At 42.0% G+C, this 25,611-nt stretch overlaps 1 protein-coding gene across 2 annotated transcripts in view; it reads right to left on the bottom strand.

Annotated features, from left to right (window-relative positions):
* Positions 1–1,189: 1,189 nt before the first annotated feature.
* LOC5668136 (protein naked cuticle homolog) overlaps positions 1,190–25,611 on the bottom strand; it is a 44,756-nt gene continuing 20,334 nt past the window's right edge. For both annotated transcript variants that reach the window (XM_061655622.1, XM_061655621.1), the window contains exons 3-7: positions 10,568–11,010; positions 6,444–6,548; positions 5,171–6,306; positions 4,665–5,087; positions 1,190–4,592 (exon numbers count right to left, since the gene is read on the bottom strand). In XM_061655622.1, the coding sequence (XP_061511606.1) occupies positions 3,689–4,592; positions 4,665–5,087; positions 5,171–6,306; positions 6,444–6,548; positions 10,568–11,010 (3,011 nt within the window). In that variant the 3' untranslated portion in view covers positions 1,190–3,688. The remainder of the gene's footprint in view (positions 4,593–4,664; positions 5,088–5,170; positions 6,307–6,443; positions 6,549–10,567; positions 11,011–25,611) is intronic.

Below are 25,611 nucleotides of genomic sequence, written 5' to 3'. Positions count from 1 at the left end.
CGATCTACGCGCACTTGGTGTTTTTGAACGCAAAGTGCTACGTTCGATCTTCGACGGAATACGGGTGGAATGATAAGCTGTACGAGCTGCTAGGTAATCGATTGGAATTCTGGTGAAAATCGGGCGACTAACATCATGTTTAAGACATATAGCGATGAAGCCTGTTAGCTATACAGCCAAGGAGGTCATTGAAAGGGATCCAACAGGCACGTGGATGAGTGGGGCGCAGCAAGTACGGTGGCTTGACCTGGTCGAGGCAGACTTGCGGAGGATCGGTGCCTCGAGTTGGGGAGATTTGCAGCACAGTACCGGGCGTTATGGTGTAGCATTCTGTTAACGGCACGAGTCGACCAACGGCTCTAGTCCGTTATATATACATCATATTTAGGACTAATATCGGTTTGGGATTAGTTTTCGGTTTGGGATTAGTTTCAAGACCGGTGTAGGTGCAATATCAATTCTATGAGTTGGGATCAGTTTCAGTACCGGTATGGGTTCTGCAAAAAACCTACTACTCCTAGATCAAGATGAGGGATTAGTTTCGGGACCGGTTTGGGTTCTGAAACAGTTTCCCTTAATTTGCCTTTTGAATTTAGTATGCATCTTGCAGACAATTTAGTTGTTTTGAAAAAAATCATTTGCGCCCTGTCACGAATAGAAAGGATATGTACAGGCGGTCCCCGAGATACACGGTACCTCTTATACGCGGATTCGGAGATACGCGGTTTTCTAAAATTGACAATTCTTTGAGCAAATTGTACTGATTTGACACATCAATTGCAAATTGCCAAATAATTTCCGTTTTGATCGAATGTTAAAAACTATTTCAAAAGGTTTAAAACAGTTATATTCAGTCAGAATCATATCAAATAATTCATAAAGTGACTAAAACCGCCCCCGAATTGCAAAATTACACGAAAATTTGTGATATTTTAGCTGGAAATCACGAGATTCGACTTACGCGGAAATTCGAGATGCGAGGTATTTTGCGGCCGTTTTCGGTCCCCATTAACCGTGTATCTCGGGGACCGCCTGTATACATTAGATCACTGTGGTTAACCGTAATCAGCCACTTTTGTAATTTAGTACCTTAAAATTGGATAACGAAGACCTACTAGAAAAGGAAGCTTTTCGTTCAGATTGCTAATTTGTGATATAGTAATTAGGAAAAAAGGCAGGTTTAACTGTATTCACGTTATAGTATCTTGAATATTATTGTTTCTATGGGTTATGTATGAATGATACGTTGGAACAGAACACATCCACAATACATCAGCTTCACACGTCCGATACTGCCGTCTGTGTATGTTGTGTCTTAGATAAAATATTCTTGTAAAACTTTCGAGGGACGAGGATCAACAGAAAAGGGCATGGTGTCTGACATTTTTTGGTGAGAATTATCATAATAAATAAAGCCTTAACCCTAACAATCGTACAAGCGCATACACACAATCTCACTCTTCTTGTCCTGGATATTATTCTGGGATTAGGAAAATATGGCCTACGGACGTCCGATGAAGGAAAATCAAAAGAAAGGCATTTTTATGTTTGTTTGTTTGTTTTTTGCGTGGTATTTGTACTTGTATCATATATCTGTACGGTTTGAGTAATTTACTTTTCGATAAACATATACTCTGATAGACGACCTAACCCAAAAGCAGGAAACCGTAAACATGAAGCTCAACATTAGCCACATTACAATACATATTTTGCACAAACGCACAAGCTGTTTCCATAAACCAAGCCATATAGCAGCAACACGGACTGGCGCTTTCTTTTGCCAAAGCACGCTAGCTATCCGTGTAGCTATTTAGATTTCATTCGTTTTTAGCATTTGGACCACATGGTTTTTTCCCAAAGATTTGAATTTCGTTATCTTTTCCTTTTGTCTCATGTCTCATGCTTAATTTTGTATGATTTAAAAGATCTTTAAAATAAATTTAATATACCGAAAGAATTTAACTCACAAATACAACCAAACGATGGATGTTCATAATTTACAATACACCATTCCCTTTAACGTAGACAACGTTGCACAAGTTGCAAAACGGAAACCTTTTGATAATTTTGTTTTCTTGCGCCTTAATAAAATTTCGTTTCAACCTTAATTATGTGCCAGTACAGTAATTTTAACACAATTTAAATTAAAAAAAAAACATGTTGGAAACCAACCGTCGGGAATATTAGCAAAAATGGCAATGAAATAATTTTAGTAAAAAGCCGTTGTAGTGTAACTTTTCCTCCCCAAAAGTACGTATCGCTTTCCTTCGCACTTCTTTTTCTTCTATCAATTTTCATAAGCGGACTATTCTTTATGTGCATAACAGTTTTAAGAACAAAAGGAGATAAAGTTTTAAACAAACATATCGAGATACACACAAAAAATCATTAATACGATTTAATAACATGAAATCAGTCTTGTAAGTTTCGTTTTCTTTTTTTTTCGTCACGTGTTCACATTTAGCAGATTGTTCCAACAATTGAATTCTGTTTGCATTATTTATCAACACCTCTACTCAAAGGTAGAACAACGTTAGAAAGGTAAAGTAGTTTTGACAAATGAAACTGATAAAATGATAGATGAGAAAACATTGAAGAAAAACATCAATATTAATAGAACGAAACAAAAAATGGCAACTGAAACACGGACGAGAAAATCTGCAAAATATGAGAAATTACGGTACATGCATAGAGTGATAGTGTCCATTATCATATGAAGGTATGTTGATATTAGAGTGTTTTCCTTTTTTTTGTGTTTAAAAACGATTTCATATCAATCAATGTAAAGCATTGTAAGGTGTTTTGTTTGTTTCTCCTTTCCGTTCATTTCCCCCCCCCCCCCCCAGCTGCTTCTTCTACCTGGGTTTCGATGATTTGGTTCCAACTAAGAAAATAAATAGTAACTTACTTATGTTACTTATGAGCTAATAGCTTAATACTTATGTTTCCCCTCACATACATACACACACGCAATGAATTCCTAGTTCTCGAATCTGTTTGTCAGTGTTGCCTCGCGGGCAACATTTTCCCATACCCATTGACATAACACGGTAGAAGCCCTATTCTTTCCCCGTATGTGACGACGTTCGGTACATTTACAATTGGGTGAACATTTCCCCCCAAAAAGCTCTGTAATTAATAACAACCCTAACCATTACGCTGCTGCAAAAAATAAACTCTGCACCCACGGGATACTAAACTGCGTATACAAGTTGGGAAAATATAGTATATACAATCGCAACAGAAAGGGTAGCGCTTGCGCTCACAACTAGAGTGTTCTATAATGCATATGTACATCGTGATCAGTGAGAGTAACTAGCGGAACACTTGCTTAACACTATTTCTTGTTCTGGCAGTAATGGGCACGCTTTTCACACGCTTAAGACTTCTTCCTGACTCACCATGAGATTCATAAGTACACAAAAGAGAGATATAGTAGGTTGGGAATGAGAACATGGTTGAATGCTTGAGAGAACAATCCGCGAAGCTAGAAGCAACAAAACCAGCCCACGGGCGAATGGCGACGTTGGCCTACAGTGGCTATAACGGTGGTAGTAAGCATCGATCACGAAGGGGGTGGCGGTTCTTTCAGTGCCAGCCAGGGACCGGCCACCTGTTCCAGTTCGGCCGTAGCTTCCGGCGTTGAACGAGGCGGCCGTTCCAGCTGCAGACGATCGTACCACCAGCATCAGGATTCGTCTGGATCATTTTCGAAATGGTGATAGTGATGGTGGATGTGCTCGTGCACGTACCGGTGAACGGCAGTCGTCGAAGCGGCCGATGCAGACGAGACGGAATGTGCTCTACCGCTGCCACAGTATCGTGGCTCTTGCTGATGATGATGCTGATGATGCTGTGGCGATTGCGGCTGCGAACGGGACTGCGGTTGATGGTGACGATAACTATGCTTGGTTGCTGCCATTGGCGCTGCCTGTTGTTGCTGCTGGTGCTGCTGTTGCTGCTCAACATCCTCACCATCGTCCGACATACGGATTAGATTTTCGCATTCGCTCGGCTCGGCATTGATCGGCACGGACCCGTACTGGAGCTGAACTAGCTGAGCATCACCGACAGGAATGGATTGTTTGTTTACCACCGTCAACGGAGCTGAAGGCTTCTCAGCGCTAATCGCAACAGTTGGCACTGCTGTCAGTTGACGCGAAGGACTGTGCTGATGCTGGTGGTGCGTTTTAATATTCTTCTTGGTGGCGGAAGCGATCAACGATTCTTTGTTGAATACTTTCTTCGGTGTCACCACCGCTATTTCCGCAATGTCCTCGCTGATCTTCAGATTTTCCAGCAACAAAAGATTGCTCGGCGTCAGTTCTTCCTTACTCTTGGAACGCTTTAACGGCCGGCTGACGACCGTTCGCTGGAGCTGCATATCGTCCGCTAGTTTGATCTTGGGTACGAGTTTGGGACTACGGTGATCAAGCCACTGCTCGACCTGATTGATGGAGCGAGTTAGTTTCTGTTCGGCCGAGAGATTCGGGTACTGCTGGTTGAGTAGGGCCGTGCTGAGCTTTACCGGCGTCGGCTGGGTCGACCGAGTTGCACCCACAGCTGCCGCCAAGCGATGGTGTTCCTTCCGACTGGTAATTCGAACCAAAAAAAAAGTAATTATTAACAAACAGTCTTTTGCAGATTTTTCACACAATACTAACCTTTTCAACTTCGAGTGATGGAAATGATGCTGCAGCAAGCGGTTAGGGGTGCTGGTGGCAAGAGCTTGAACCCCGCCATTTATAGCGGCCGTTGCTGAAGCTGCGTGTGCTGTCGTTAGATGCATGGCCGTGGCAGCACCAACACCACCATTAGCAGCGGCAGCGCAAATTGTTTTGTGAAGGTACGAATCATACCCGCATAGGTTTGCCTCGTGCCCGGCCATTGCGACTAGGGCGGTCGTCGTCGTCGTCGTTGCGGTGGCTTGCGCTCCGCCCAGATCGGCTGCCATGGTAGCACCAGTATTGGCCGCCATCAGCGCTGCTGCGGTCGGATGATGATAGTTGAAGAACACCTGATCCCCAACGCGAGAAGCGATCGTGTGCGATCGGTGGCGATGCTTCGGTGAACTATCATTCGCTTTCCTGCGGAATATATGAAAAGAAAAAATGCGTGCTTAGTACAAGGATGCCAAACCATATAGTGAAAGCTTTACTGGGGAGCTTACCGATTTGGTTGAAAACAGAGACTATTCTTCACCATACTTTCGCGTATGATCTCGATCAGCTCCCGCCGACACAGTGAGCTCTTCCAGCACTCCTCTTGTGCGGCCGCCATACGGCCTATTACATTCTCGTAGCAATTTTCGTTCCCCACCGATAGGCTACGCGCTCTTGGCCGTCTGGCAAAGTCTTCGGACATCATTTTTGCTGCGATTGCCGTCTTGCGTGAGGCACGAGTCTTGCGAACTAGTTTACGTTTGGCACGCCCAGCAACTCCTGCGGACGGCGCTGGAATGACGACCGTTTCCAAGGTGGACAACGGTGGCAGCAGAGTCGTCGTTGGAGCTCCACCATCGACACAATCGTGACAAATCAGCGCTGCCGTCGATGTGGTTGATTGATTCAATCCAGTTGCTGTTACAGGAAGCGAGGAAGCGGTAGTTTGAAGGCTTGTATTATTAGATGCCGTATGTTGCTGTTGCTGCTGTTGAAGGTTACAGCACTTGAGATTGTTAATGCTTTCGTACACATTCTCATTTGCCTTGCTCTTGGTTGCGTTGGGAGCATTGTTGAGAACACCCTTGCCCGCGCCTGCATTAGTTGCACCAGGACTTAGATTATTTTTATGATACGCTTCAACCAGCAGCTGTCCGACCGCCGACGAGCCCTCGGAGCTGTTGCTCAGCCCTATCGAGCGATTCACTTGATTATCTCCTGCTAATGCGGTTGCCTTCGACAGATTCGATTCCTTCAACTTCCCCGAACTACCGTTCGAATGATGGTGATGATGGTGGTGATGCTGCTGCTGCTGTTGTTGTTGGTTCTGAAGGGCAGCCTGATTATTGTTTGCCGTTTCGCCATTGTTAGTAACAGCTGTGGCTGCCGTTCGATTGCGAAGCAGCCGGGGACAATTTTCCGACGTGTCGCTACCATCATCATCGGAGATAAGCTTCCGCGAACGATACCGACGACGGGGCGTGATTATGGCCTTCTTTACTGCAGCCGATGCCGGTTTCGTGGTGGCTGTTTTGCCGTCCGGAGACACGGTCAGCCTTACATTAATGGTTTTGCTACCATAGTGAGGAACTACTACCGATTTGCCTATAGATTCGTAAATTGTCGACACTATTCCGGCAATATCCTGGAAAAAAACAATAGATGAACAATTAATTGTTGTTATGGACTGACTATCCGGTTACGTGTCCGGTTACTAATAATTCTAGGGAGTCTGTATAACAGCCCGCTATGCCAATGAAGAAGGAGAAACAATTCACTTACATCTTTGGTTATTTTGCCATGACCATCCAGATCGTACAAGGTGAAGGAAAACTGTAGCGGTTGTGGCTTTTTACCATCCTCGAGAGACACATCGCAAGTGAATTCCTAATAGAAAAGACATGAGAAGAGAATAGTTTTAGTGACTATACTTTTTTTCATTACCAAACGATCGAAAATAATGGGCTTAAAATAACATACATTCTCCTGCCCTTTTTCCAAGGCATTCCAATTGTAACATTTCATTATACAGTCAAGTCGAAACTTGAGATTAAATTTTAGTACAGTCCTTCCCCTACAATTTCCCCGAGTTACGCGACACTCGAGATACACGAATTCGAGTTACGCAAATTTTTATTTTTGACAGTTCAGATGTCAAATTAGTACAATTTTCTAAATCAATTGTCAAATGAAATAATAAATTACATCAATGAACTAAATTCAATCAAAAATAATTATCAATCAAGTATATTTTGGCTGTAAAACGTGATATTCGACTTACGCGAAAATCCGAGATACGCGAATGTTTCCGGAACGCATTATTCGCGTAACTCGGGGAAAGACTGTACACAGTGTGTACCTCATTGATGGATATGTTCATAACCATTTTCAAGACCCCACTAAAAGTTATGATACTATCTACTTCTTCTTCCTCTTCTTCTTCTTCTTCTTTGACACAACAACTGTTTTCGCTCAAAGCCTGCCTGTACCACTAGTGGCTTTCAGTGATTTATTGATTACCCATAGCAGGATAGCCAGACGTTCCATTTGGGGCTTGAACCTATGACGGGCATGTTCTTAAGTCGTACGAGTTGATGACTGTACCACCAGTCCGGCCCAATCTACTACTACCGGATCTACTACCCCGAGAGAAAAGCTAGACAGGATTGTTTGCAAACAAAATTATGCTTTATTATTTCTTCAATACCCGTGACATCTCCGTACACTCTGCCTGTCACAGTGTTAGTACAGAGACCGCAAGTAACTTTGTTTCTACGCTCTTCCAACGCCAGCGTGCATGTTTCAGGTGTCTGAGGTTGTTAGATAAGATAAGAATCTACGGGCTGTGTTCAACATGCTCTCGTACAATACAGCGAACCATGTAGATAAACGAATCGCCAAAGCAAAACTGTATATGTATGTGCCCATCAGGAAGGATGGTTATTAGAGGCACAGCAATCACAGAGATATAGGTCGGGTGTCTTACTGATACGCTACATGCACACAAGCAATTTATCGTCCTGTTAATTATCGCCAAGCGCCAAGATATACAGACAATCGACGATAAACAAAATAATAATCGATCGATGCAGTCAATTCCACTACCACCACAGTGCACACAAAACCAAACACTGACATCACGTGTTGAATCATTTCTGGAAATAATTAATAATTGTTTATTTCGACGTGTGCTATAAACTATATTGTCAACAATATTATAGCAAATACTTGTTTAAAGGTATCTTTATTTATGTTACCGAAAATGTATTTGTTAAAGCTAATAAGTGAAATGATTGGAACTATTTCTTAATACGACTATGTAAAGTCTCACTTCAGCAATGAATCGAATCATAGAAGCTTGTTGATTCTGACTGGACATGGAGAATGGAAAAAGTCTTTGAACAGACATACCCATTACACAGCTAATTGAGTGCAAAAAAAAGCAATTGTAAAAGCCATTTATCAGAGTACATTTATCGTTGACCTAATAAATGATCTTGATGCTAGACGATAAAATCATGCACAAGTTTCTAGTTTTCATGAAGAAATGAATGGTTCTTTCACATCGTAGTCGAGTTTCTTTTTTCTGTGATACCTATGGGTATGGCTCGTACATTCGAGATGTCTACTGCATATATGCTTTATATTTGGCACATTCAAACCGTTGTATTTAAATGTAATGACGGCGCTATGTTAACGATGGTAATCAATTTTAAACCCGTTAACTAAACATAACTTCTTATTAATATCTTTATTTTTTTATTTAAATAGTCCGGCCACATCACGAAAACCTGTTATGCACGTTAACAACCGTTTAATGACTTCAAATAAAAACAACACAGCATGTTTATTTCATTGATTACTTTAGTAGGTAGAAAATATCTTAAACACAGCTGTAGCATTTGCAAATTAATCCCTATTTTCGTTTCTTAACCTTTGCGCACACAAAAAAGTTGGGTCTTTTATGGCATATGGCATGCACACACACATACACACTGTTGGCCCTGGTCACGATTAGTATGCCCACGGTTGAATGGGAAGCAAATCAAGGCAGCAATAACAAAAAATAATAATGATAGTAACAACAATAATAAATCCTCAAAGTGTGCCGCCCCTATCGAGCCCCTCGTTGACGGATTGGATTATTCACATGGACACCGACGACGCTAGGCAAAAGCTAAACATTCCTTATTGTCGGCAATGGCGGCAACGGCGGCAGTACGCACTCCCCCCGGCTTGATCCCGGCCTATATGCCAAGATTCTCGTTCAATTCTCGTTTGTTTGTATTTATCAATGGACAAACCACTACCACCACACACCTCGACCACCTTTTGTTCCTTCGTTGTTGTGCCTTCTCGCAATGTCCATGTGAGCGAGATTCGAGTGGGTGCTGCAGATGGACGATTGTGGGGTTGAATTGGCGCACAGAGGTTTGAGATCTGTAAACTGTAAAATCGCAAATTGATAGATACTGGCCAAAACCAAAGCATTATAAAAATCGAAGCTACACGTACTATACACTCATAAGAATGAATTGGACGGGAAAGCAAATTATCGCTAGGCAGGAATTCACAACCTATGACTAAAGGGTTTCCCCTTTCGACGGTCGCCACCCTTCACTCAATGGCGCGCGCGTGTATGTGTATAAAGTGGTCTTCTTTTTTTACTCGACCGCGATACGAAAATAAATAAATCAAAACTTCAACGACCGCGACTTCGGACCGATTAGCTTCACCCCGCTGCCGGTCTCGCTCAATGGTTCCCTCCGGTTACCGTCTACACCATACCCGATAGAAAGGGAGAAAATCGGGAGATATTGGATCGTCCACATCGGCGGCGGCTTCGCTTTGTACATTCTCTTCAAACGAGCTCGTCTCCTAACAAGCTTTCCTTCCCTTCATCCCTTGTGCTTCATCGATGATCCACCTCCTTCCCACACACGCTTCTTCTCTCTCTCATTCACATTTTTTCGATCGGCAACTTCAAGCATTTCAACCAAAACCGGATCGTTTCGTGCCATGCTGCCAACGTCTTCCACACTGCACCACACCGCTACACGGCGGCGGTGAAGTACATCGCGCGTCTCACGCAGCCGTATATACCCCATCATCCCTCCGTTATTATCAGCTAACTGCTTTAGCGGAGCGCGAGTGTCGGGTCGGCAACTTTCACAAGCACACAGAGGGTCCCTGATAACACAGCCGGCCGATTGTCAAACGCTTCAGAGGGTACCGCCGTTGTCAAATGCGCGGCCGGGCCCCACCGCCGCCGCCTGTCTCCGTGCTTGCCGACGGGGGAAACGACAGATGAATAGCTTGCTGACTCGCCAAAGGCAGCGAACCAAACGGTCACCACACAATATTAGACTATTTCGATCTTTTTTTTATGCAGCTTATGTTTACGTGGAAGGTGTTTATCGTGACGGGGACATTGATAAGTGGTTAGCAATTTTATGGTACCACAGGCAGCAGGTTATTCTCAGTATTTGTTGATGGTTGATTTTAAGCTGACCCCCAGTGACAGGCAACAACGTTTCGAACCTTTTGGAAATTTCAATATTTATAATAGAAATCTTATCTTCTTTCGAACATGCAATAAACACATTAACAACACTCAGCAGCAGCAGTGCCTAGCGTATTTTTCTATTGCGCTCAAGAAATCCTAGAGATTCGCTACACATTAATTATTGTTGGACATATTATAGGTAGTTCTCAAACATCTTCACCTAATTCTGAGCAGGTTAATAAGCACAAAGGACTATGTTTTGTTAACCTGCTGTAGCGTCTTTCACGGCTCATGCATAATTAAAATGTGTATACCCAATGAACAACCCATCTGATCGTGATTAGACTTTGTTTAATGGTCATTTATGAACTAAAAAAAGGGTACAAAGTGTTCGACCTACCTCTAATCGCACCCGATCTGGATCACTTCGAATAGTGGCGGCGGTGGTGTTGATTGTGTTAGTAGCTCCAGCACCGGACGCCCCACCGGCCGTTGCATTGCCGCCTCCCGCCTTCCCGTTGGTGCACTTCCGGAAGGCATCTTTCTGTGATTTGTGATGGTGGTGGTGCTGCTGCTGCTGCTGCTGCTGGTGGGACGTGCCCGAATGATTATGTCCATTCGAAGACGGTGACTGATGATGATGTCCGTGATGATGATGGTGGTGACTATGCTGGAAGGATGTTTTCGTCTGGCCAGTGCCAGAACCGGTGCTTGCGGATGATTTCACTTTAAGCATTTGCTCGCGATCACTAGTTAGCAGTAGGTCGGGTGGTGCACTGCAGGCTGAAGGCGCCCGGCCGGGATAGATCAGCTCTTCCGAGTCGGTGGCGCATTCTTGTAGCACTGTAAAACAAATATACAACAAAAAGTAACTCATTAGCACACTCAAATGTCGGTTCGTGGCAGTTGCTTCACAAAACATTCGAACTTTGGATCGATCCGTGCTGCTGAAAGTAAAATATGGAGATTGATGACGCAAACGGCAAAGTGTAAACGAAACGAAGCATCTTTGAAGTAAAGGGCTTAAGGGGCTGTGCATTCGTTAATGGGACACATTTCATCATAAAACAGTATCGCGAGCATCTTCTTTCGACTACAAAAACCTTTTCACATGAAAGGAAGATTTCGAAACCGCATACATTGGAGTCAACGGAATTGGATATTTGTTTCCTATTTTTGTTCACCTTTCATGTTCACTCTTTCCCATTTCGCCTAGGGAACCAGGACAAGAAGCGGGGTGTGCGGTGTGTGATTGGAATGTCTTCACACTTAAAGCACTTTCCTTTGATCTGATTCAAAAAGATGCCATATATACAACACACACACACCCAGGCTCGTGGAATGCTCTTTTCGTCGGTTTTCGACTGCTCCACGGCAAAAGAAAACTGGGACGAAGATGGTGATCATCATCTTAAGGTGATGTGTTGTTGCGCTGCTCCGTCCGCGGGCAAAAGAGTTGACGCGGGTCTGTTAAACGCGTTAATGGGCGCACTACTGTTCCGTGTTGTTTCAAAGCACACCGAAAGACGACACTTGGCGCTCTGTTTAGCAAAGGATGTTCCCATACCGAGAGGGTCGGAGAGCAGACAGGAGTGTGGTGGTGGTGGTGCAGGCTAGGCCGTGTAGGCAAGCGAACCGACGACCGAAACGCTGTGTAGCGACAGCTGTCGTTAAATGCCAGTGGGGAACATCCGTTACAGTATTTTCTTTGAAGATTGCTGTTTTGCTTTTGGATGAAATGGGTTAAATGATGCCGAGCAGCACTTTTTTCTACTGATTTGTGGCAAGCGCGTATTGGCGCAAATGGAAATGTTTTCTTTGAAGGTATGCATCATCTAAAACACGAAGGTTTAGATTTTTTAAACAAATCTGGAATATTAATTATGCAACTGATATATTTGCTTGGTTTTATGTAAAAACTACTGTATCATCAAAATTTATTGAAAACATAATCGATAAATGGTTGATCCTTCCCACGATTCAATTATTGATTTCGTAATGTACCATATTCAAGAGTTTTCGCTTTTTCCAGGCAGACTTCTATTCTAACCATGCATCGTCCGCCACTAGCGTCTCCATTTCCATTCCTACAAAAATGTGCTGCTTCCATTCACTGAAATGCAGAGTTTTTGCCTCATTTGCATGAGATGAAGTACATATTTAGATTGACTGTTTAATTAAAATTTCAATTAAATTCCACCATTCAGCTCAGCACCATTCAGCCAGATGCTCGAACCGCCGATATTCGACAGCCACTAAACCGCATCACAGTAGTGCAAGAGAGAGGAGAATATGGAAGTGGATGGTGGGAAATTCCAAATTTTACGTTTCTATTATCATACCACAAGCGATAAACGCAAGTACTGTGGCAGTCCACAAGCACATACGGTCGTATGCCAAATCAAACGACTATAGCAAATCGGGCAGATAAATTGATTTTAAAATCCGAACCTGCTCACACTCTCTCGTTGATAGGAAAATTAAAAACAACGATTAAATTGGAATTTAAATCACTTCCTGCAAAATCACTGGCCATACCCGCCGAAAACGGATGGGAAATGTGGTGAAAGGAAAATAAAATCCTTTCCATATGGTGGCGCGGTCCAACGTGCAAAGGTGAGAACCATTGGGAGGGCTGGAGGGAACTACTGTACCAAACTACCGGAACAGGATTCCGTGTGCCTCGAGTCGGATTGCCTTCTGGATGCTCTGGCTTCCGTTGTATGTGTATGTGTGTGTGTGTGTGTGTTTGATTGTGTGCACGATTCAGTGTACGTGATTGGCGTGCTTAACGATGCGGATTAGAAGCGTTTTTCACAGCGTTTCTGCTGAACCGTACACTGGCCAACCCCAGCCCCACAGGGAACAAGTTTTTGGGCAAAGTTCGCCTTTTGGTATACAATTTCCACATGAGTTTTTCATACACACACACACATGCACATACACACTAACACATTCAAAAATTGGAGCAAATACACACCACCTTCATCAACACGCTCTTTTCCATTTCCGAGGATTAAATCTGATTTTCGTATGGATGGAGAGCACTCCCGGACGATAAGAGTCGTTGATAGACAGACGTACAGAGTAAAATCTATTTTTTGCCACACGATAAAACCGTCCATCCATTCAATGGGGGGAGTTTTTTGGCCTGACCCTTCCGGCACACATTAGCGCCGGCTTTGTACGATGTCTGTCTGCTGACAGCATCTTTCGTGGCCGCCTGTATGTGAACAGTATGTGAAACGATTTCCGGTTGACTTAGTTTGCTGGCTACAAATCGCGTAAGCTGTCTGATTTCGTTCAATCGGGAACGTTTTGTTACCAAAAAAAATAGTTTAATACGGCAAGTAAAGTAGTTAGGAGAAGAGCTCTTTTTTAATGCTAATAGTTTGCAAAATGCCGTTTCATACGCTATTCTTAAATTATAAAAATGTTAGCAAAAAAAAATACAAAAATCCACTCATGGCTTCTCACGACAAACCTCACACGGTGCTGCTGGCAGGAATGCTATGACAAACTAATAGCGTGTCACCACCAGACAACTGTGCCTTGCGGCGCTGCATAGTCGTTTCAACATTCGTTCGTGTCATTCACGGTTCGATAAATGTCGTTTGCGGGTGAATTTTTGTGGTTCGTCTCCATCCTACGAACGGACCACCACACCACTACTGCCTTCGTAGTGCATCACTGCGGGTAGAGAGGAAAACTAAAAGGAAAAACAGAACGCTACCTTTGAAGAATGCCGCAACAAACACACACACAAAAAACATGTGAACACAGTTTGAAAAAGTACCATAGTTAGAGGAACACAATATACGAATGCCGAAGGGAGGTGCTGCATATTATGCGCCAAACGGCGCAACACAAGAATATTAAAAAAAAAAAAACACTGTCACTTACACACGTGCTAGTTCTGGAGGAATGTGACAGTCGAGTGCTTCGTGGGATTGTCTGCTTTAGTAGACACCAAGGCACAATGAAATGTTGAGTGCAAAGCGAAACCAACAACACAATTAAGTAATTCTTATAAAAAACTTCTCAAAAACTAAACCACAGAGCTTTCGAATGCAGCATTAACTGTTTGTTGGGAAATTGAAACAAATTCCTCGACGTCTTAAATAAGTATAGACTTTGTTTTGACTTCTCTCATTCCAACCGTACATGCAACACAGTTTAACAACATATTTTGGCTTCCAATTGCCCTCTTGGCGTGTATCCATCTCTATGCGATGTCCATGCCGCCCGATCGCTAACAGTAACGCTGTGCTCTTCCATCGCTCTAAGTTTTGCTTTCAGCCCCCCCATTCAAGTGGCACCAGAGAAAAACAGACATCGGTGCGGTGCTCGTGGCGCAGCAATTCGTGTCACGGGATGTGACAGGCGCGGATAGGATAGAGATCGACTCGTTGAATGAGACACCGTAACGATCGCAGCTGCCAGATGCACAGTACACCGCCGCACACACCATACACCATACCGCAAGCAGCAGCGGCCAGGATGATGTGGGACAACAAGAAGTGAAAGCAAAACCATTACGAAACCAAATGCACTATGGTGGCTAAATTTCAAGTGATTTTCGAGTTCGAATGTAGCAGTGATTTAATGCCGTCCAACGTGCGTTGGCTATTTCAGTGTGCCAGAGAACGAAACGGGCTTTTAACGGTTGTAAGGAGGCTTATTGATATTTTTCCTAGTAAAGCATAGCATACAGATCTTTGCTTTCGAGTGCATATATTAAACATTGATAATAACACGGGATGATCGCTTCATATAAATACAACTGCAACAAGGCAAGCAGACATTCTCTTCTAAAAGGCATGTGAAACTACCACTTGAAACTACGATGAACTTATAACATACATCACCATCATCGTTTTGATAGATGGCAAGTGTGCCTTAGTCATCTTGAGTGAACATTTCTATGAGATTAGGACGACAGACAAACGTGTATATTTCGAATTGCTTGTATTCTTCGTAAAATATGCCAGTACACGTACGTAAGACAGCAAGAGTAAAACAAGACACTTCCAATACACACATTTTTGAGAAAATCTGGAGCAAGATTTTCAGAACATTCCTAAATACTTAGGGGGTGAACATCCCGGGAGAGTATACTCACGAGTGAAACAACGTAATATTTACGTCTGTTTCAAGACGAGGGCACATTCCCATGACTTGTTTTCTTTTGTGATATGTTTTGAAGTTTCTCTCTGGAGAAAATCGGAATGAAAACAGTAAAACGTACGACGCTTGTGTGACAAAATTTTTCATTCTTCACTTCACAATTCACAATTCTTTTTTTTTAATTTAAAGTAACGTCTTTAGCTTTCGCCACTCTCCATCTATTTGTATAGATTTTCAATATTAAGGCATATTTCTTGACGGTCCCGTGATACAGTCATCAACTCGACCGACTCAATGACATGTCCGTCATGGGTTCAAGCCAAGAATAGACCGACAAGACATTTTTTCAGACCAACGTTAACGAGGAACCGGTATAAGATCAGCTAGAATGAGGAAAACCGCTATAAGTGAAAACAATAGGCGCCACACACACCTTCCGCATTACTACTATTTCAGAAACGATAGGCTGCCGGCGCGGTCAACGGTAAGCGGAAGTGATTCTATCCTCACGACTCTCTTCTCGACTGCCCTCACGATGATGGTAATGATGATGATACTGATGATGGTACCAGGGTGTTGTTGTCAGTTGTGGTGTCATTCCAAACTGGCCAGATTCGATCAAATCACGTCGCGTTACAGATTCACGCCGACCGGTTGAATTGTTACCCAATAAGGATAGTTTGCGGCACCGCAAGCTTGGCTTTACACGCTTTTTACAAAACCCGCGCCTCGGGAAGAGTGGAACAGTATTTCTGTGCCTGTTTTCGCCTTTCTTTATTGGCCGATCGTGATGGAATTTCACCGTAACGTTTCATCATCGTCGCTTCGGTTTACGAGCGCATCGTACACACCACACCGGGGCAAGCTCTCTACCATAGGAGGACGAACGGTTGACGATACCGAGCAGTCGTTGTCGCTGTATCGTAGGAATGGATCGTCCAGCCGTTGGTAAGGCATCATCACAATATCCCTATATCCAACCATTGGCGTGCATCGTTATCGCCACGAAAATGTCATTTCCAAATGAACAATAGCGGCAGCAGTGGTCTGGGTCGTGAGCAGGCTATAAAAATAAAATGCTAGCAACTTCCCAGCTGGAGAAAGTGAGACAAAGATATTGGATGGAAATAGAGATCACTCCAGATATACAACACAAAAACAAGAAGTTCATGTAAGGGAAATATTTTTCTAACGATGCCAGCCAGTAGTAGAAACTACAATTTCTTAGTAGAAATACTACAATTTCTTTACAAAAGATATATTATTTGTGCTATCAAAACTGATAGTTTTAATTTGACTTCAAATATCTACAACTTCGACTATTGTCAATTCGATCGGATTAAATTGAAAGCACACTACAAAACTATAATAGAAAAATTAAGCATTCTGTTGAACGTTGTGTATACTTTGCTGCAAAAAATTACCACATACATAACACATTATTACAAAAAGAAACAGCAAAATTAATCTCTCCATGCTGTGTTCGCCATCCACAATTGATGCTCATCATAAAAGGGAAGTATTAGTGTCTTTTTGTGACTGAAAAAAATGATCCCTCATAACAAGGTTAATTGAAAATCGCACATCATCTCCTCTGCCTGGGCAAGTTTTTAAACGAAAAAAACACACACACTCGCACATACGCTAACACACAGCACACAACTCATGTGCTCCAACATGGTACACGAAAAAAGAAAGTATTCAATTTTAACTGGACATGAAATATGAGATGCATTTTCGGCAATACAAGTGCGCTCAACACACATACACAGCACGAACGTCCAGTTGGACGTTAATGGTACCAGAACGATGAATGATAATGGAAACGAGATTGAGTTTAAATTGATTCTGCAACACTCTGCGGTGTCTGTTCGGCCCCAAAAGGACACCTGAGGAGCCACCACCTTTTGGTTGCATTTTATGTGTCTTTTTTTAGCGTTTACTTTCGTGATGGAAAACTCTCGCCCTTTATTTTGTCGGCACCTGGTATTGCTAATTACTGTCACATTACGGTGAAATCGGACGCCAACGATAAAGTTTGTAAGTGAACGATGATGTCCACACCGTGTCAACCGGATCTCATAAATACTCAGCAATGTGGGACATGGTTTTGTGACCATCTTTTTGCACTGATAAACATAACTTTTGGACCATTCATATACAAACCTTGCTGGAAAGGTTTCACAGTTACAATTGTCACAATTTGGAAACGTGAACAATTTATAAAATTAGTAAAAATATATGCATCTGAAATTTTGATAAAAGGCAATTCTAGTAATTTCTTTGAAAAAAAAAAACAATTAATTCTATAATTCATCAAGCCTACGTTAACAAGATACAGATACACACTGTATAACAAAGCATGTGACAAAAAATATGAAATGCGGGAAAAGAGATTATTTGATTCTTCGGCGTTGTAGAAAATGGTTTGTTTTGCTACTTCTGAATGTTGCCTTCATTTGGCATCAAGGATAGGTTACAGTTGGGGAAAAAAATCATTAAGATAATTAAATCGCAGGATTACAATCAATGTTTTCTCACTTGATGTTGATGTAACTATCGCAGGGCTTTTACTCTTTGCAGCCTACTGACAATGTTTTATTAAGCAAATGCTCTGGTAATTGCTGGCATCATTGCTTATCAATACGGGTACGGGAATATCCATTAACGTGGAATCTTTCTATTCTTCTGTTTAGGTCGGTAGTAAGGAGCTTCTATCGGGATAAAAAAAAATGGTACAGAATAGCAGGAGATGGATCATGGAATGATCATGCAATACTTTGTGAATAAACCAGGTGCGCTGTTGTTATAAACTTTCCACACATTTCCCCCCGAACCTAGTATAATTACTGGTTTGGGATTCATATCCTAATGGCATACATAGTTTACACAGAAATAAAATTACTCGAAGCTTGTTGATCTGCTCAAACATAACATTTGTACCAAAAGTATTAACATACATATGATACTAAATTTCACGCGTCTTTGCAATTAATGCGCTCTGAACTGTAATGCATTCCAAAAATTACGATCATAACTTTTATATGCACTCTCTCATTCATACACACACTCTCACTGTGAGAGGCTTACGAGTGGGCCTAGAAAGCAATGAACGATAATAAACATGCATAGAAAAAGGGTATAATAAAAATACCACCATTCAAGGACCCATTCAGACCAGCTCCAAGCATTCGAGACATCCTGAGCCAACGTCGTGCCGCTCGGTGAGACAAACGGCGGCGCCGCAAGGCTTAAGCGAACAATAACAAAAGACAAGCAAAGCCGCCTCCTTCCCAAGCTTGATAGATGATCCTTGAAGTGACTGCACAATCAGAATCATCAAGACTACGAACGACTACAAACCAAGCGTGTTGACAACCTGCAGAGAAGGCCACAACACACAGAGCCGGCGATGATATGAGGGGAAGGGCAAGGAACAGAACGCGGGGTGTGTGCTCGGTATTGCACTTTCAAGTGGCAGCAGCACAGCGAGTATTCATCTTCGCGATGGTGTTTGTGATGGTGGGTTCATAAATCATTAATTAATATCATGCCGGCGCGCGCGAGCGTAGCTTTTGACCGGCGCGGCGCTATGTACTGGCGACAGAGCCGTGCCCGGGTTCCAGTCGCTGTCGGTGGGTGAACGTCCGGTGGAACTGGTTTGATGCATCAGAACTGCACAAAACACCTGCCCATTCAAAAGGTCTTCTCTTCGTGCACGGCAAAAACTCCTGAACGTCCGCGGCGTCTCCATCATGACGCGGGCAAAACGGCCTCGCGTTTACAAGCACACTCGCTATACCAACCCGTGGGCCCCGTACTCTCGCTACCACTCTCAGCAAGCAACCTACTTCAAATATAAACGCGTCGTCATTCCGCTGGCTCTACAATGGCGTGACGAGGAAATCTTCGATTGTCGGCAGTGGATCTTTTGATGTTGCTGAAACCGAACCGAGTTGAACACACGGCATTCAATCTGTGGGCTAATAACAGACAAAACGAGCAGGCAAATATCGTTTGTCGAGCGGGCGGTGAATACCAAAGAACTGGATGCTCAAAATTTCAACTTAAAAACTCAGCCGGTTTTATACAGAAATATTATTTAATGATCCATGTTACAATTCTACCATGTTGTAAATCTTTAAACAGAGCCACAAGGCCTCTTATCCAACATATATATGTGAGCAATTCCAGTGTGATTTAATATGTTGAATGTAATTGAATAAAAAGTGTCGATCTGTATAGTTGATGAACTAGATAAAAATCCTTGGCTGGTTTTTGTTATTTGCAAAGAACCACCTCGGTCGTATTACTTAGGAACATGGCTGTTAACGTTAATATTTTTTTGACAACGCAAAAACAGAAACATCACCTCCCATCGCAGCACGAATCTTAATCGCTCCCTCGAAATGTGCTTTTCTCGTAATGTCGGTAAATATTAAAAGAGCCACTCTCGTTGGTGGTGCCAATAAAATTATGCCCACTAGCGGCGCAACATGGAACACACGCACTAACCTACTACCGACCACAGGTTGTCTCCGGATTAATCTGTTGCCATCGGCATTCGTTTAGTGGCTCGCCGTTTTACGGATTTGGCGCGCCAGCGGTGGTTGGTTTATGCTTATTTTTTTCACTCACAGGCTATTCTTTTGAAAATTCAGGCGACTCTACCCCCATACTGGAAGTTTCAACCGCAGCATTTGTGTGGGGAGCGGAAAGCGTCACCAGGGGATTAAGATTCCATTTTCGTGGTCTGTTTAGCGCTAACCGGCATTTGTGCGATGCCGCAGGCTTTGCAAACGTGGAACTGACACATCTTGAGAAGCATGTGAGACGGATAAGCACCGTACGCCTTGGGCCACCCAGCCTAATGTCTTTGATTGCTCAGCTCAAACTTAGTTGCCGAATTAATAAAAGTCCCATAAAAGAGCGAGCCCGATGATGGCAGCAACAGCAGCGAAACAACCAGTCATAAATGTAAAATAAGTTGACGCTTTTATCTCCTCCCAAATAGCGACTCGGCCCCGCAAGCGTAGAGATCTTGGTTCGGACTAAATCTCGTCTCTGCCAAACTCGTCACATACATGGTATGGTTCAAATGTGTTGTATGAGCTAATATAACATGTAAAGCATGTTAACAGAGTACTTGATAAAGTGCCTATGTTATCATTGAAGTTTAATGATTACTAATTCCAATCTACGACCATCCAACACTTTCAAACTGATTTGGTATTTTATTAGCGCTTTGACTACTTCAAAGAACGCTCCATCAGTACATCTTCAAAGATCGGACCTGTCTGATGCTAAGGGATTTGATTCGGCTTTGTTTAATTGCCTAACCCTTCTAGCTTAAAGTGGTTTCTTCCGCACATTCCATTTTCAAAAACTCCATCCACTTCAAATCGTTTCCATTCATTGTGAAATGACGCATCGGGTACTTTCCATGTCCCGAAATCGAGGGAACTTCCTCTAGCGGTTGGTATGTCAAACAACTGAACACAAAAACATCCGAGGGTTTGTGTTACGAACGACGATGAATGAAAAAAGGCCACAGACCATCTTCCGGTGGCTATGTCACGGTGGTCCTCGTTTCCTGGTCAACTACTCAAGCGCGCACGATCCTGCATGGTAAGAACCATTGTAATGCATCCCGTTCTTGAATGAGAAATTTCTACTCCGGTTAAAGTCCTTAGGAGGTGAAAAGAATACACATGGCACAAAAAAAGGAATTTGAATACCTCCACTCGACAAGGAATGCCCTGATGAATTTGTTCAAAAACTGAACAAACACAATCAAAACCAGTCGACGAAAGCAGAACATGCCTGGTTCTTTATGTGTTTCATTATTTTTTTCTATTTTTTGTCATTTTTTTTCTATTTTGTCTAATAAAACAAGGATACAGGGTCTAGAGGTTGCGTATATTGTTTCTACCAAATTAGATATTAAACTAACCAGACCCTCATTGCGAGGACTGACTCAAAAGTATATATGAACGAATACGGCTGCTTTTAAATGTTCAGACGCCAAACTTACAAAACCGGGATTGGTTCAACTCTAATTTTAAAACAAATGGCATTTTCAAATAAAAAAGTAGCACTTTCAAGAATAAATCATTTCATTTCACATTTTTAGTAACAAATTTGAATTTTTCACGGCGTGCATTGTTTGACAACGTGTTGAAGAAAACAACTACCAAAGTGACTGCGTGAGTGACGCGGTGTGCTGAAACAAAACGCATGTGGTGTGATCGTTTTAATTTTTCATTTCACGTTTTGCATTTTGTTGTTCGACTATCGGGAGGCCCACCCGACAGACAGTGATTAAACGTAATGATAATCAATCATCCTTGTTCTTTTCTGCCCCAATCGAAAGGTTTTTTTCTTCTCCATCTCTTTCACACCTTCCAAACGAAATGGAAATATACCCAGCGGGATGGCTGTACGGCTTCTCTGGACGTGTGTCGCCGTTTTGTCACCGGATGTCGGTACGAAAGTCGGAAATGGTAACTGGAGTTTGATTAATGGAATATGGTACTCTCGCATGAGGTGCTTTTGATATGGTGACCATCGTTTTAAACAAAACAGTGCTTTAATAGCTTTAGCTTTTGTAACTAGATATCTGTAAAAATAATTTAAACTAAATCATGATTCCATTATATATAAAAAACATATCAGTTCCTTTTTTCAATGCAAATAGATTACTACGAATTTTGTTTTAGATTTTTTCCGTGATTTAACAAGTGTTTTACCTATGCTTGCCGCGCATCTCCATACAAAAACCCATAAATTATGTACAAACACCAATTGAAAACGCTCTCAAACATCAGAGGCTGGGATAAAAAACGCCAAAATAATAATAGAAATTGGAGAAAAAAAATCTCATCTTCCTTGCGTATAGCTGGATTATACACAGAGATAAAAGCAGCAAATTGAAATCGTCATTGCACTCCTGTCTTGATAACGAAATAGGATTTCACTTATTCATATGGATGAGCAAAAATTCAACACGTCTCCCCAGTGGTGAAATATCAATCGTACCGTAAAAAAAAAAACATATAATCCCAATCGTCCTTGTTCAGTTTCTCACTTTCACATGCAAGGGAGCTGCTATTTTCGATTTATTTTTATCAACAAAAGCCGATGTTTTGGAAATTATCGATCGTTTTATCGTGATGGAAAAATAACAAAAACAAAACTACTGTTCAATTCGATTTGGTGTTCATGGTTTCCTATCGATTGGGTTTACAATATATGCATTGTGCTGTTCTACCAAATTCAAGCAGTGTAGCAAGATAGAATATACATTCAAGTGATTTCAGACGACAGCTGTCATCCCAAAAGTTTATATCAACAATAAAGGTACATATTTCATATTTCGTTGTATACATTCGACAGTGTACTCAGTTTTGTGACAAAAAAAAACATTTACATACTGCAAATTACTCGCCCAAAACAGAATGATGAGTTTTTGTCACAAAAGTCGTTACAACTATTTGCGTATTGGTTATCGAGTTTAGACATACCTGTAAAAGAAAAGCGTATAAAAAATGTGATTAGACATTTATATAAGAATCGATGTAAACAATATTTTTATTTTTAAAATGTTAAAATGTAGTAATCATTGAGATACTGCTCAAAATAATTCAACCAACGAAAGAAAGAAGGACAAACGACATCCGAGCCAAAGTAAAAGACAGCTTCCGGAAGGTCAAACCGAATTATGTAAAAACAGGCCAACGACGGAATGTGTTATGCATACACAATTTCGATCCTGAGAGCATAATGAAAGCTCGGTAAGGAAAGAAGTAGAGTAAACTAGAGGAACTGTTCCGACTATCAATGCTACAACGTGCAAGAGAATGCTTTAGCAAAGGAAGAGTACGAAACAGGAACAGGAAAAAATATCTCCATTAAAAGAAGGACCTCGGGGGACTACGAACAGCTAAGGATGTTAAAGTACTCTTCAAAAAACGCTCACGTAGAGCTGGGCCAATGTGAATACTAATGCAGACGCTCCTACGGAAGACCATTGCTTTTAACAAGTCATACGATAGGAAGTACACACAAGCTGTCGTTAGGGATAAATACTAGGCTCGCCCACCGAGATGCTGCAGACCAAACTTATCATAAAAAAACGGGTAACCTACAAAGCAGCCATTTTTAGCTTAAGAACCCCCACTTTTCCATACTAAAGACCTTATGGAAGTAATAAATCCTCATACGATATATTTTTAAGCAACCAGGATATATAAAATCGTTGCAACTAAATCGCTGAGCGGATCAAGATACTAGAAATTTGATTTGAAGATGAATACTGTGTTTAATATGTACAACTTAATGATGGGCATACAGAAGAAAACTATAATAAATTGTTCAACCCATATTATCAAATTCAAAACGGACATGAATAAAACGACCATTATTACTTATCAACTATTTTTAGCTTTACTCATCTTGGACTTCTGATAACAGTGGTAGATTTTATATTTGTTATTTTTTACCTCCTTTTGTTGGCAGTAGTTGAATAAATTGTCTTTTCCAGTTACAAACTCTATATTCGCGAACTAAAATCGGTCCCTATTGCCTAGTTGATTTATCAAACTGTAGTCCAAAAAACTCCCAAAATAAACAACGGACTATATATTGTTCATTATTGTCATTCTTTCTATTGTTTACCCAATAATCTGCTGGTGACGAAAGAATGATGGAAGTATCTCAGTGATGAAAAAATCAATACCACTAGCTATGTAACGACGTATTCGTCTGAACATAACACCTTCCATTCCTCGCCTTCCAAGTCCAATGGTATGAATTTGGTCATCGTCGCTTCACGCTAAAGTCATCGTATATAGTGTACCTTTATCGTCGGATGTCCGGATACTGGATGGCGACAACCATCCAGTGAGGTGCAACAATCCATGCCATGGCAAAGGAAAACCCAATCAACGACAAAGCTCCAGATCCGCACAAAAATCCTCTGGTGCAAAGATCTCCAACCTCCAACAAAGACCTGTCCGACAATTACTGACGCATAGAGCGATCAGCACAAGGCGGTAGGGTTAGAGTTTATTTACCGTTTGGAGCTCGTAATTACATTTCCATCACGATGCCGTTCAAAAACAAAAAAAAAGTACACATCTCCGGGGAAGAGCGGCTGTCAGATGTGACTGATTCAAAGACGAATGCAGACAGGGGGAAAACGAACCCAGGAGAGAGAAAAAGAAACACAATTCCTCAACCACACACACACACACACACACACACACACACACACACACACACACACACACACACACACACACACACACAAATAAACACAGAGCAACGAACAGGTCCACGAACAAGTGAAGAGTTTCATCTAGCAATAGAAGAAACCCCGCCGGGAGCGCTATTGGTGAAACTTTCCCGCTAGAGATACGCCGGGAATGACTGAGAAGCAAACCCTTAAAGGAAACGCCAATACTTTTGTACTTCACCATGCTGAGTGTACGGCGAGTTCGATCTCGCAATTTCAAGAGAAAGAGTAATAACGGTATAGAAAAGACCACAACGAAGGCATATTGGAACGATGATGGCAGCGGAAGCCTATAAGAGGAAGAGGTAAAGGGAATATTGACGGAGACGGCAATCAACGACGACCACCTGCAGACAGAAACTACGAGAAACTGCATGTCGGCTCGTCTATTGTGGTCAGTGGTCGTACAAGTAATCTGGTATCGTTGGATGTTGTACGGAGTTTGTGGACACCTTTGCATATAAATCAAGTACAGCCGACGTCTGAAATTGTACAGCATCAGCATATACAATGCCACAAATGAAGTTGTATCGGACATGTTTTGCATTTCAAAACAACGAACAAATGGCTATGGCTTGTTGAATATGAGCAGACAGCAAAAAGGTTTTTGTGTTTTCCTCGCTTGTCTAATACATAAGCAACTTTCTTAGATGGAAATATCACTCACACAATCAACAAATTACGCTCATTGCTGGTTACTATAATACACATTTCTATTGTATAGTTTGCAAGAATCATATCTTTCTATTTCAATAAATTGTTAAAAGCAAGTCAGGACAGCGTTTGAATGAAAAAAAAATCCAACACACAACGCAAAATGCTGAATACCACCCACATTCTCTTTTCAACGATCCCACAGCATCGATTTCTGTGAAGGCACCGAAACTGTCCAGGTCAAAACCTAGGGTTTGTAAAGAAAAACGGCATCGCCATCTGTTTCCAGTTCCATCACCTTTTACGAACTGTTGTACAGTAGAAACTGTACTGATTCATAGCACTTGTAAATCTATAAAGAGAAGGAG

Source organism: Anopheles gambiae, chromosome 3 (genome assembly GCF_943734735.2).
Source record: "Anopheles gambiae chromosome 3, idAnoGambNW_F1_1, whole genome shotgun sequence".
Classification (NCBI taxonomy): Eukaryota; Metazoa; Arthropoda; class Insecta; order Diptera; family Culicidae; genus Anopheles; species Anopheles gambiae.
Note: the sequence above shows the minus strand (reverse complement) of the source record. Positions and strands in the feature narration are given on the sequence as shown.